Raw genomic sequence first — 13,635 nt, forward strand, 5'->3', positions numbered from 1 at the left:
GGCTCTGGTTCCCCACGACCCTGTATGGGACAAGCGGTTCTGAAGGTGTGTGTGTGTGTATTTAGCAGATGCTTTTCTCCAAAGCTACTTCCAATGAACTCTATGTAGTGTCATCAGCCCACACACCTTATTCACCATTCGTCCTAAAATGGGGTTATTCACAGATATTTCGAGAACATATGCCTGCTGCTGCAACCTTGAGGGCCGCGTCTCCACGTGTTACCGCCTCGGGTGACAAAACTCCCGTTTAATTAATAACGCCGGGCACCGAGCGTCTGTGAAGCGCCTCTCCTGCCTCGAGGCTCCTGAGTGGACAGCGGCGTGGGGATGACAAACTCGCGTTAATCACGCGCGCGGTCCCGCCGTTTTAACCGCAGCGCGGCGGAGTCGCGAGGACAGCGGAGGTCGGCCGCGCTCGAGGCGCCGCCGCGAGCCAACCGAACGAGCACCTGCCGGCAAACATGGAGCGGACGGCGCACTCCGAGGAAACGAACGGGAGCGTCAAAAGCGAGAGCGTTCGCGACGGAGAACGCACGCAGGACCCGCACCTGCTTTGCTGCGGCTCGTGCTTGAGGCGCGCGCGCGCCTTGATGCCGCTGAAGTACAAAGAGGAGATGGTCCGAATCGTGCAGCTGGCCGGACCCGTGGTGAGAGCCGAGTGAGAGTGGTGCGCTGTCCGGAAACGCTGTTTCAGTTACATGATTCATTTAGTCACTTAGCTGCAGACGCTTTTCTTCAAAGCGACTTACAATGAATGGATACTATGTATGTAGTGTTATTAGCCCACACATGTTATTCACCAAGGTGACTTACGCTGCTAGATACACTACGGGTCACTCATCAGTCACACTATGATGGGGGAACTTGCATGTCTTTGGACTGTGGGAGGAAACCGGAGCACACCCACGCAGACAGGGGGAGAACATGCGAACTCCATACAGACTGAGTGGGGATCAAACCCACGTCCTCTCGCACCACTGAGGCGCTGTGTGTGTGAGACAAATGCCGCTGTGCCACCGTGCCGCCCGTTACTCTCCCTCGCTCTGCGTAGCTCCGTTTCTCGAGCTCTTTCATTTAAAGCAGGATGATAAGTAAACGTTTTTAATTGTGCATTGTATTAACAACTTTACTTAATAAAGTTTAATGCCAATGGGGAAAAAAACGTGCTAAATTCATTCACAACTTTTCAGTCCGGTTATACTTACTTGCAGAGTAGGGAGCAGATGGACCCAGTTATTTTGTCCGTTTTCCGTCCATTCACTTGATGTCCTGACTGAGGCAACTGGACCCCTGTGCGCAGCACAAGCGGGCCGAGCGTCACTAAAATACTCTAAACTGTCCGTTTAGAACCGTGTTTTTACCTCATTGCCTGCCTGTCGCTTTTATTCAAAGAGATTGATGCATTTGGCAGATCATCATGTATACCTCACAGTACTGCGTATTTACTGCAGGAGTTAGAATAAGTGCGGCACTTTCTTCAGGGTAGTCGAGCAGTAGCGGCAAGAGGGCCGGGAACCAACAACCTTCCGTCTCTTTTAGTCCCTTTCCTGACCTGCTACACACAGCTATGAGCTCAATTGCTGGAGGACACAATGAAAACATGGTTTCTTTTCCAGTGCTTAGTTTTCATGTCTCATAACTGTGTGTTTCTTTCCCCCTTGTTCCCAGTTCATCTCCCAGCTCATGGTTTTCATGATAAGTGTGGTCAGCACTGTGTTCTGTGGCCACCTGGGCAAGACGGAGCTGGCTGGGGTGGCTCTCGCCATCGCTGTAAGTCACCTCTTTTTCGAACGTGCGCACGAGCTTTTGAACCCAAGCGACGTGCAGAGATTTATTCCTCTTTTTCTCTTTATATGGTTGGATGTGCCGGTTGATCCATTGTACCTTGCTTATGGCTTCGGCTTTCACTGAACCTTCTAGAACTTGATCTTAGCGCAAATTAGTCACATTCCCTGTTATTGCTGCTTTGTACCCTTTCTGTTTTGTCCGTGTGTATTCATTTTATGCTGGGGCTACAACACAGTATTAATAATGGAAATTACCTTTATTTCTTATAGTCATTTCTTATGTTAGTGGTGCAGCAAGTAGCACTGCTGTCTCACAGCACCTGGGTGGCGTGAGAGAACATAGGTTCAATCCCTACTCAGTCTGTGTGGAGTTTCCATGTCCTCATTGTGGCTGCATGGGTTTCCTCTGGGTGCTCTGGTTTCCGCCCACAGTCCAAACACATGCATTTCAGGTGATCTGATGATGTTTAATTACCCCTAGTGTGTGAATGGCTGCGTCACTGTGTATGTATTCTTTATTTTGCAGGTGATCAATGTCACTGGAATCTCTATTGGCTCTGGCTTGTCATCTGCTTGCGACACACTCATATCTCAGGTAGGCAACGCCAAAAAATATGGTCTCTGTCTCACGTTTGTAGAAAAGACAGCTGGCTTTCAACAGGATCAAGAGATTATTGGAGTCTGTGTTCAAGTTGAGGGTGTCACAATGGATTAAAATTCAGAAAATTGCTATTGTGACACTTGTCCAGTGTATCACTTTGGTGGATAATAGATTGTTGTTTTAAGATGTAGTTTTGTTCAACATGAGTACTGAAAGTTGGACAGGGAGGTGATATCAGGGATCCAGGCAATCAGCAAGGAACTGAACCCTTGAAGATGCGTCTCCTGGGGTCCACTTTAGTTCGCCGCCATCGCTCCTACTACGAAAATGCACGCGTGTGGCTCAGTTCGAGAAGTTCAGGCTTACAGGTGTCCCTTTTCATTGTGTGCAAGGGCTTAGACACGTACATTTACATTTATTTAATTAAGTATTCTAAATGGAAGTGCTCAAGCCTGCATTGGTCCCTGCTCTCCTTCTGGCAGACATTTGGGAGCAAAAACCTGAAGCGCGTGGGTGTGATCCTACAGCGGGGGGCGCTCATCCTGCTGCTGGCATGTTTCCCTTGCTGGGCTATGTTCATCAACACTGAGCCCATCCTCCTTGCAACACGGCAGAATCCTGACGTGGCCAGGTGAGGTTCTGAAACACCTCCGCTCTGAGTGACCCTTTCACGAATCTAGTGGCTCAGCGGGGGGCAATTCCAGGATCGGAACGTGAAAGAGCGTGCGGTCAGGCAAAGGTGTAGGTCTTTTCTTCTTCTCAATCTCTTCATTTCTTTGTTTCTCTTGCGCTGTTGCTGCCGGGCCTCCCTTACCACAGACTCTCACAGCTGTACGTGAAGGTGTTCATGCCTGCCCTCCCCGTAAGTTCAAATGCTTTTTTGACAAACTCCACAGGAAGTGCGATTACTGTCACGCGCCCGGTAGGCAGGTTGCCCTGGGTCCGCTAACATGTCTCCATCCCCCACAGGCAGCGTTCTTATACCAGCTTCAGGGAAGATACCTTCAAAATCAGGTGAGACGCTGCTGGAATTATTCTTCCCAGTTGACGTTCAACATTTTCATACTGCTGCTAGGAGCTTAGATGAACATTGTAAGGAAATTAAAAATGCACTATGAGGCTGTGTCATTATGCTATTCCCTAACAGAGACTGCGTTGGTTACAGGGCATAATATGGCCACAGGTGGTCACAGGGGCAGCAGGCAACATTTTGAACGCCTTGATCAACTACATCTTCTTGCACTTATTGGACCTGGGAGTAGCGTGAGTACAGCCCGAGATTGACTGACTGTCCCAGCCTCCAGCTGCTCACGCGGTAACGTTGTGTCACCTGTTCGTAGTGGGTCGGCCGCAGCCAACTCCATCTCCCAGTTCTCCCTGGCTGTGTTCTTGTACATCTACATCCGGTGGAAGGGTCTGCACAAAGCCACGTGGGGAGGTAATGACGGCAAGGCTGGAGAGGGTTAAGCTTGCCCTGCATGTGGAATGGCTGGGGGGGGGGGTGGAAAGGAGGCGTATGGAATGGGGACTGTAGATTTTCACTAAAGTGACTTACAAACCTTATCTTTCTTAAATGTTATTGATTTACTATATGGCTAAATAGAAATGACATGATGTCATGGATGTTGCTGAATGATACAATAGCAGGGTCTCCTGGTCACAACGCAGTTCCTTAACCTCTACGCCGCCCCGCCTGCTGTTTTTCTCAGGTTGGTCTATGGAGTGTCTCCAGGAGTGGGGCTCCTTCATCTATCTGGCCATTCCTAGCATGCTTATGCTTTGTCTCGAGTGGTGGACCTATGAGATTGCAGGATTCCTTGCAGGTCAGTCTTCATTCCATCCAGCATCAACAGAGTTCTCTAGAAACGGAACGCGCCTTCTTGTTCATCAAAAAACAAATACTAAAAAAACTAAAACTGCGAATACAAACACGTGCCATCTCTGCTCCTCATTTTACTCCTTTTCCGCTAACATTTAGCATTCTGTACCAAACTGCATTGTACTGCTCTGGCTTGCATTGGAAGCATTTATGCCATCTTTAAATTGCACAGATTTGCACTGTACGTTTCCTTTGGCCTACTCTTTTAATTGTACCTGCACGGTTATGACAACCTACAGATACCATGTTAAGTGTTTCCATTACACTTGATATTTTCTACAGTGCACGGGTACTGTTAAAATTTCCAAAAAATTGTGGTCTGTCCTTACTTTATTTTTCCTTAAAGCTGTTAGCGCAGTGTGATGAAATTTGGGAAAAGCTGGATACTTGCGATGCATAGAAAAAACCAAAACTAAAGTATGAAAAATAAAAAACCACAAAACAAAAAACTCATAGAATTTAAATGCTTTAACTGATTCAGTTTGGGTCACTTGCTAGTTGTAATACGGTGTATTAAATGCACACATAGTTAAACTTCTTTGTCTCTTTCTTGGTCTGTTATTTACAGTAATATACAATGTTTCCCGTATATTGCATTAATATTTTATCAGCTTTACAAATTCACCGTTTCCTGGTTATTGAAATGATTACTGTTGCACTGTGTGCATGATATATTGAAGTTAGCGTTCCAAACTATCGCATTCTTTCTATTCTGTTAACAATTCACAAATTCTCACAAAACAAGATATTTTATAATTGACGAACAAAATCCTTTGTTAATCAGTAGCATCTCCGTTGAAGATCTCTCAAACCTTGTCCGTCTCACTGTGAAATGAGTTACCTCGTCGAGAAGGTTCGGCAGGGTTCAGCACAATTTAAGGACAGTGGAACCGATGGACTCATTCTGCTACAGAACAGCATTTATCATTCATATGCAGGCCTGTATTTCATACTGATATAGTAACTCCCCTCTTTCCTCAGTTTTGGTAAAGATGTTCGTTTGGGTTCCTGGGTTTACTGGGACTAGTCAGTGGGTAAAATTGTTGAATATGGATTAAGACCATGTAACTGGGTAAGGGGACAGCTGGTGGTATAGTAGTTAGAGCTGCTGCCTTTAGACCCAAAGGTCACTGGTTTCAATCTCCCCTCTGGCTATAGTACCCTTGAGCAAGGTCCTTACCCTAAAATTGCTCTGGGTAAATAATTGTAAATACATTAACACTATAAGTTGCTTTAACAAGCCAACCACTCAACTTGTCAAAGACCCTGACAAGTGTTTTCATTCATTTGTATGTAGTTTTTTCCATATCGTGTTAATTTCTCTTTGTTGCAGGACTGATAAGTGAAGTGGAACTTGGTGCTCAATCTGTGATCTATGAACAAGCCACTGTTGCATACATGGTACATATACCCGCATACCCTTGTTAAATTATACCCATAAGAAGGCAGCAATTCACAGAAGCACTACAGTATTTATTACTTGCTAGGCTCCCTTAAAGGGACTGAAAATAACGCTGCAGTCACCACATAAAAAGCACTCGGATTTTGATGCAACTATATTACTGTTACAGGAAAGCTACATGTGTGGGTGCTGCTATGGTGAAAATTAGAGATAAAGGCCTGGCAATCAGAATTTTTCACTGTGAGCATTTCATACAGCGTGATTTTGAAAGACACAAGTCATTGCCTGTATTGCAGGGAAAATGGCAAAAGTGTTAATAGGGTGAAAAGAGCTGAAAAACAGAAGTCTGGTACGAATGTTTGGAAAGCACTGTTATCCAAGGCTGACGCGCAAAACGCATAACCTGAGGTCACGAGCACAAATCCTGGACTTGTGGACAGTGGAAAAATGTAAATGGTTTGATGAGTAGTGGGGGTGCGGTGGCGCAGTGGGTTGGACCACAGTCCTGCTCTCCGGTGGGTCTGGGGTTTGAGTCCCGCTTGGGGTGCCTTGCGACGGACTAGCGTCCCGTCCTGGGTGTGTCCCCTCCGGCCTTACGCCCTGTGTTACCGGGTAGGCTCCGGTTCCCCGCGACCCCGTATGGGACAAGCGGTTCTGAAAGTGTGTGTGTGTGTGTGTGTGTGTGTGTGAGAGTGTGATGAGTAGTGTTTTGCTGTTTTTCTTACTGCTGTGTCAGTTTGTGTTTGAGAAAGCCAAAAAATGTTGATGAAGGCATTGTACCTGTCTGTAGCCAGATATTATACTTATCCACATATGAAGGTGGATCAGCAGCTGTCACATTGGATTCAATGGCTCTGATTACAGTTCTGCATGGTTACAAAGAAATATAAAGCCAGTTTAGGTGACAGTGTGCCCGAGGGTGCTCGCTTTCTCCGCAATGTTTAAATAGTGTGAATGTTAATACTCTCTCTACCAATGTCTGCTGATACAAGACCATGAAGAAGTCTATGAAGACCATGGCCATTCTTCTGTTCCTAATAATTCATCCACTCTCAGTATTTCAAAAACTTAACTTATTAAGTTAATTGATAACAGCGGGGCGGGGTGGTGCAAGCGGGCTTGGCCGGGTCCTGCTCTCTGGTGGGTCTGGGGTTCGAGTCCTGCTTGGGGTGCCTTGCAATGGACTGGCGTCCCATCCTGACCCTACCCTCCCCTCCCCTCCCTCTCGGAACAAGCGGTTTCAGCTCTGTGTGTGTAATTGATAACAAACTTTTGGTACATACCATTTAACTTCATTAAGTAAATGTTGTTGTCACTTTTTTTTTTTTTTTTTTTTAAAATATTGAAATAAAAGTAAATGCACGTGTAGTGCAGTAGACCAATGAAAATAATGTTATGTTTTCTGTACCATTTCCAGTTATAATCCTGCATTGTGTCCTGTCAGCTCCCTCTAGGCTTCTCTGTGGCCGCCACTGTCAGGGTGGGCAATGCCCTTGGGGCAGGGAACACAGAGCAGGCTAAACTGTCTGGCAAGGTATCCCTGTTGTGTGCAGGTGAGGGGGAGTTGTGTATGTGCTCGTGATTATTATTTGCATTGCACAACAACTGTTGCAATTCATTTTAAATCACTGACAGCACATTATCTTTATTGGAAATAACATAGGTCCACAGACCGCGGTAGGTACGTGTAAAGAAGTCATCCTTCTGATATAGACATTTCCTTAAGAAGCTAATATAAAAGTATACAGCTGTATATAAGTATTGTTATAGCAATTATCTGTGAGATTAGAAAAGTGATGGTTCTTTCTCTTTTCCAGTTATGGTATCCTGTTTCACAGCGGTGACCTCTGGATGTTTGAAGAATGTGATTGGATATGTGTTTACAACCGATAAGTGAGTGCTCTAGGCTATTACTTTAGCCAAATTATTACTGAGAATTTATCTCCCTACTTTACCGTTCGTCTGTCGTCAAGAAGGCCGGCACTGAGGTAACGCCTTACAACTAATGGCATTTCGTTTAATGCGTCCTTTGCTGGCTGTTGCATCAGTCCACCAGTTAGCCTTTCCAGTCCGCTGCACAGCGGTGATCATTGAAAATTGAGCTGTATAGCAGTGAGTCAGAACATTTTAGTTTTTTTCATTTTGCCTCTAAACCCCCTCCACTCAAGCCTTAAGAAATAAGGTAAAAGGAGGGACCTCTCACCAGGACAGTGTCAGGCTAATGATGCTGCTTCCCATAGTGTAATGTATTGACTACTAATACTGTATATTCTAGTGGATCATAGAATTTCACATTTAACTGCCAGGGAGGAAATGGCCTTTGTACCCTGGCTTTTATAAAATATTTTTCTTTATAACGGGGTGACAGCATGAAGTAGTGAATTTCAGCCTAGCAGCTGAATAGTCATTTAAAAAGTCACTTAATCATATCTTTTACAACCTACCAGCTGTCATTTACAAGAATAGTTTAAATGTGATTTATTCTAAGTGAAAATTAAAAAAAAAAAAAAAAAAAACATACATTTCTTCCTCTCTTGAAATTTTGCAACTAGTAGAATACAGGAGATCGAGTAATATGTTAATTGAGTTATGAATAATGTTAGCTAATGTATTTTCTTTCTGAAATAATTAACCCTGGCAAAACCTAATGTAAACTGCAAAGGAACATATTATATCAGGATATGAAGCCTTCATTATGAGACTTTTGGGTGAAAAGCGTAATTTAGTAAATGAATTTTTCATGCGTTTGAGCTGAAAGGAAACAAGTCTCGGAGGGGTACAGACTTAAAACCACTAAAGGTATAGAACAATTGTAAAAATGTAAAATGGTCATATGTTTATTGTAGGAAAATGGACACAAGAGGCATTCATCATTTTATAAGTATGATTTCCTAATTGTTACCGTCAATATGATATCATGAATCATTGTTAAATATAACAAAATGCATAACAACCACTTGTGTTTAACAGTTTTTTCAGACAATCGTTACCCCATTCATTCCAAACTGCTGAGCATCCTGCCAATTCAGAGGGTATTGCAAAAATTTTGCATTATGAGCCCACCTACTAAACTCACACCCGAGAATTCCCCACATTTAAACTGTCTGATTTTGCTGCTAGAATTTAAAATTAATGGCGTATAAAGGAAACCTGGCAAAGGCAACGTCACATTGATAACATCTGATCCAAATGTAGGCAATGGCAATATAGTGAAGTTCCAACCCAAGACTGTAATTGCATTTAGTAAAAACTAAACTTCTGGAGGGAATTATTATTCCATAGCCTTGCCCACACCCAGCTTTCGGTCAAAGAAAAAGCGTCAAAGGCCCGCTGATCTTCAGGGTTCCAGAAGCTCTGTTTTCAGCAGCTCCTCTCCATCTCTGTTGGCAATGGTGTCCCAACCAAGATGGCTCAATAACTTCACTTGACAGCAGGTTCAACTGCTCCAGGACACTCTAAGCCGATGTGAAAGTACACGAGGCATTCACCCAAATCCATAATCGCTCTAATACTAACAACTACTGAAACAACAGTGCCTCACCTCAGCTCTAAGTAGAGTAACTTGACCAACTCTTGGAATTGCTAACAATTAGTCCGTCATTTCCAAAATGAGTGCTAGAAAAGATGGCAAAAGAAAATTTTTCAGTTTTTTCCAGTTCGGTTTGATGTTCATTGAAGAACATCCTTGTAAGTGCAGGCCATTATTTCTTGCAGTTTAAGTAAAGGTAAAATGTTGTGTGCAAATATTTTTTTAATGTGTTTTAAAATTTGATGAAAATCACTTTGTACCAGATGCAAGAGATCTAAAATACAAGATTTTACAAGGGGTGTAAATAATATACTGGCAGCTGTCAACTCTGTTCTTTCGTTTCTTCATTCTCTTGGCTACAGGGAAATCATTCAGAGGGTCTCGAAGGTCATGATCATCTACAGCGTTTTCCACATATTTGATGCCACCGCAGTGAGGGATTGTCTTTACGTCTTTTCTGTGGATGTTTCTAAAACTGTCATTCTGCAGAAACCATGGTAACTCTAAGTGCTCTTCCAGGGTGTGACGGGGGGAATTGTGAGGGGTGCAGGGAAGCAGATGATTGGTGCACTGTGCAGCCTGGTGGGGTACTACTTTGTGGGCTTCCCCATCGGTGTGTCCCTGATGTTTGCAACCAATATGGGACTCATGGGTGAGAAACTGAAAGGGACATGGAAGTGGTATGGGACTAGGGTGTGGGTCTATGTTTCTGGACACCTTCAGCACCCCTCACAGCTTATCATACACAGTCCTCTAACCCTTCTGTCTCATCTAGTCATGATTTGCTCCTTCTTGTGGGTCATGAAGAAGTTGCTCGTCTTCTTTGCAGGCGCTTATTTCCCAGTGTGATGTCTGTTTTCCTCTCCACCAGGGTTGTGGACAGGCTTCTGCATCTGTGTGTTCTTCCAGTCAGCCTTTTTCATCCTTCTCCTAGTAAAGCTGGACTGGAAGAAGGCTATGGAGGAGGTGAGTAATCTTGTTTCTGAAATAAGTTTTATTCAACAAAACAAAATCATACAGCATAATTGAATGTTAAATTAATTACAGCAAGCACATTACAGAAATACATTTAATTTTTATTGTCCCGTGTTTGTTTTTTTTTTTTTTTTGAGTTTCGAAATGATTTATATAAAGACAGAAGCAGCTTGTGTCAGCGTGGTTGGTCAGTGCGATGCTTAATTTTCAGCAATTTTAAGTTGAAACAAGTATCATACTACATTCAGTCTCTGTCTTTTTTTTTTATTTTTTTTTTTCAACTTTGAGACAAATACTTTCAATCTTTTTCCGTATTTCAGGAGATATTTTACATTCTAGATGAAAGTTCCTCAGATTCACAGACACTGGAAACCAAATTATTTTACTATAGCAACTAAACACACACACACACACACACACATTTTCTGAACCGCTTGTCCCAAGCGGGGTCCCGGTGAGCCAGAGCCTAACCCGGCAACACAGGGCCTAAGGCTGGAGGGGGAGGGGACATAACCAGGACGGGACGCCAGTCCATCGCAAGGCACCCCCAGCGGGACTCGAACCCCAGACCCACCAGAGAGCAGGACCCGGTCCAACCCACTGCACCACCACGCCCCCCCAACAATTAAACAAAAAACGGATAAACAACCACAGAACACACAACAGATTACCTACTCCACTTCAAACTTTCATATAAACAGCAGAATTAATAAACATGCTTCTTTAGCATTTACATTTGCATCTATTCATTTAGCAGACGCTTTTGTCCAAAGCGACGTACATCTCAGGAAAAGTACAATTTGTTCATTACATTAAGAGAAGGAGACACAGCTGCAGACATGTGACTCAAGTAAACCTAGTTTGTTACCTACCACTTGCTGCACCGAGGTTCATCGTTCAAGTAGGTGCATAAAACACAGGATAGACAAATCTTGATACCCTCCCACCAATTATTTTTTATTTATTTATTTTTTTTAAATATTAAGATACACAAGCGAGCAAATACAATGCCGGAGTAGTGGCTGAATAAAGGCTTTGCCTGGTGATGTGCGCGAACATTTACACCGTACGTGAGCTGGAGAGATCTTGGGCGAAATGGGTCCGGAAAAGGTGACTGTTCAGACCCTTCTTGAAAACAGACAGAGTTTCAGCAGTTCTGAGTGAGAGGGGAAGGTCGTTCCGCCAGAACCGAGAACCTCCGAGCTTTACCTTTCGCGCGCGGGACCACCAAGCGAGCAGAAGCAGACGAGCGAAGGGGTCTGGCTGGGGTGTAGCGGTTGATCAAGACCTGCAAATAGCTGGGAGCAGTTCTATTGATGCATTTGTACACAGTAACCAGGGTCTTGAATTTGATTCGGGCAGCTGTAGGAAGCCAGTGCAGAGAGCATCCACTGTGATTACTTGCAAACATTTACAGAACATGAACAGATTAGAAATAATGATGAGAATCCCTTACACAGGAGGTGTTTTGGATCAAGGTTAGGTGAGCTGGAGGTCCCTGCAGATCCAGGAGAAGTTCTGCTGTTGCTTTGACCCTTTTACCGTACAACTGATTTGTTTCCCAGGCACTTGTAAGGGCTGGTGTGCAGGTATCCCGTCCACCTTTGGAAGGAAGGGAGCGGCCTCGTTCTGCGAACAAACGCGTCTCCATCCAAAGTAAGACCGCAGCCTAACTGCTTTGCTACACGGTGTAAGCCCTTCGACGCTGCCGGTTTCACCGATGCGTACATCACCGTGGGGAAAAGTTGCGTGTCGCGCCAAAGAGATCGTGACGCGGGTGTTTGCGTTCGTTAGCTCTGCAACTGGAGCCGATACCGGAGGTGAGCCCCGAGGTGGACCACGCGGATGTGGAGGTTCCGAGCAAGTCCGTTTACGAAGCGGGGGAAGAGCCGGTCCTCAGCACCATCGGAGAGGTGCTGTCTGTCCGGCAGCTGGTGCTGCGGCGGGGCTTGGCAGTCTTCTGCATGCTCCTGATCCTGGGAGGAGGCATCGCTGCCAACATATTCCTCACTCCTCTACTTAGCAGGTCCTCGGACTCCCCGCCCCAAAACCCCTAAACTGCCGCGTTCTTCCTCCCCATTCCTTTCTCTTACATTTTAATCGCCCCCCCCCCCCACCCTTCAGAGCTTTAAGCTGGATGATATTTATATTCCTGCCATGCAGATCTTTGCCTGTGTTGGCCTTATCGTTCAGGTGCAAAGCCAGTTCTTAATGTGGATGAGCTGGTGACTTAACCCTTATAAAAAATCCATTAGCAGTAGATCCTGCTGATGCACAGGACTGGAAGGGCACTACTATACTCCTTCCCACAGACTACAGGGAAGACACGAGAGGATGTGTTTTGGAAATACTCCGGGACTGATGCACCTGTCCCTCTCACTTGCAGTGCCTGTTTAGCAAGGGTTTTCTATCAAAGCCCAGGTGTTACATGTTCTTACTGTGTTTCAGGGAGGAAGATGCTTTGTCGTCGCCCTTGCAAATGCATGTTGTTCCTCATAGTGTTACGCTGAGAATGCCTTTGACCTTGTGAGAATGTCAAAATTCAATGTGCCCTTATTTAAGTAAAACTTTAAAGGAATGCGAATTCACCGTGTTCGATACACGTTTGGTGTCAGTCTCACTTTCACCCCACGACACAGAGAACACATACAGCGTCTGAAACCGCTTGTCCCGCACAGGGTCACAGGGAGCTGGAGCCTAACCCAGCAACACAGGGCATAGGGCTAGACGGGGAGGGGACACACCTAGGACAGGATGCCAGTCCATCGCAAGGCGTCACAAGGCACCCCAAGCAGGACTCGAACCCCAGACCCACCGGAGAGCAGGACCCGGTCCAACCCCCTGCACCACCACATTACTTACATAATACCAAGTGGAACAGACTACTACTTTCATCAGTTTATTTTTTAGGATAACATATTTTCACAAGTTTGTTCCAGCCAAGCAAAGGCTGATATTAAACAAGCAACATGTGAATAGCTTAAAAGAATGGCTCTAAAATGTAGATAAGAAAAAACTTGGTAAATATTACCTGTAATTTGTTAATACTATCTCTGAATGTTTAAATGATAAATAAAATATTCTTATATTTCCCAAAAAAGGTCACTGAGCAGAATTGTCATTTCAATGCATCCTGAGAAAGGAACGATTAATTATTCCGCGTACGCTTTTCTCCGACGTGAACGACAACTCGGAGATAACAAAGTACATTTTACCAACAGATGGAGAGATACGGATGCAAATGCACAATTCTTTTTGGCGGGAGGCTGCCGAAGAAATCTCACTTCATCTATTTGTTCTTAAAAGCATTTGAGAATCTGCATAATAGTGTGTACGCAATTATCATGACAAAATTGTTTCCGCAGCATTGGGTGCACTTGGCTTACAAAACTGGTTTTATATCCCTTGACAAACACAATCCTAGCGGATGCATGTCCGTACTATGATGGTTCCCTGTGTCTT

At 44.6% G+C, this 13,635-nt stretch overlaps 1 protein-coding gene across 1 annotated transcript; it reads left to right on the plus strand.

Annotated features, from left to right (window-relative positions):
• The first annotated feature begins 383 nt into the window (after nt 1–383).
• On the plus strand, nt 384–12,446 carry LOC108921229 (multidrug and toxin extrusion protein 1-like). The gene is made up of 17 exons (XM_018730581.2): nt 384–647; nt 1,669–1,770; nt 2,314–2,382; nt 2,871–3,019; nt 3,208–3,250; nt 3,358–3,402; nt 3,554–3,651; nt 3,729–3,826; nt 4,098–4,211; nt 5,601–5,668; nt 7,114–7,222; nt 7,487–7,562; nt 9,561–9,630; nt 9,718–9,850; nt 10,070–10,164; nt 11,739–11,829; nt 11,968–12,446. The coding sequence occupies exons 1-17, from the start codon at nt 462–464 to the stop codon at nt 12,228–12,230; spliced, it is 1,809 nt and encodes a 602-aa protein (XP_018586097.1). The 5' UTR covers nt 384–461; the 3' UTR covers nt 12,231–12,446.
• Nucleotides 12,447–13,635: the final 1,189 nt, after the last annotated feature.

The sequence above is a fragment of the Scleropages formosus genome, chromosome 4 (assembly GCF_900964775.1).
Source record: "Scleropages formosus chromosome 4, fSclFor1.1, whole genome shotgun sequence".
Taxonomy (NCBI): Eukaryota; Metazoa; Chordata; class Actinopteri; order Osteoglossiformes; family Osteoglossidae; genus Scleropages; species Scleropages formosus.

Bases quoted from the DNA above. Each gene is read 5' to 3' on its own strand.
- LOC108921229 (XM_018730581.2), top strand. From the start codon at position 462: ATGGAGCGGACGGCGCACTCCGAGGAAACGAACGGGAGCGTCAAAAGC. The intron at 3,403-3,553 runs GTGAGACGCTGC...CGTTGGTTACAG, and splicing joins GAAGATACCTTCAAAATCAG to GGCATAATATGGCCACAGGT. The intron at 5,669-7,113 runs GTACATATACCC...GTGTCCTGTCAG, and splicing joins AAGCCACTGTTGCATACATG to CTCCCTCTAGGCTTCTCTGT.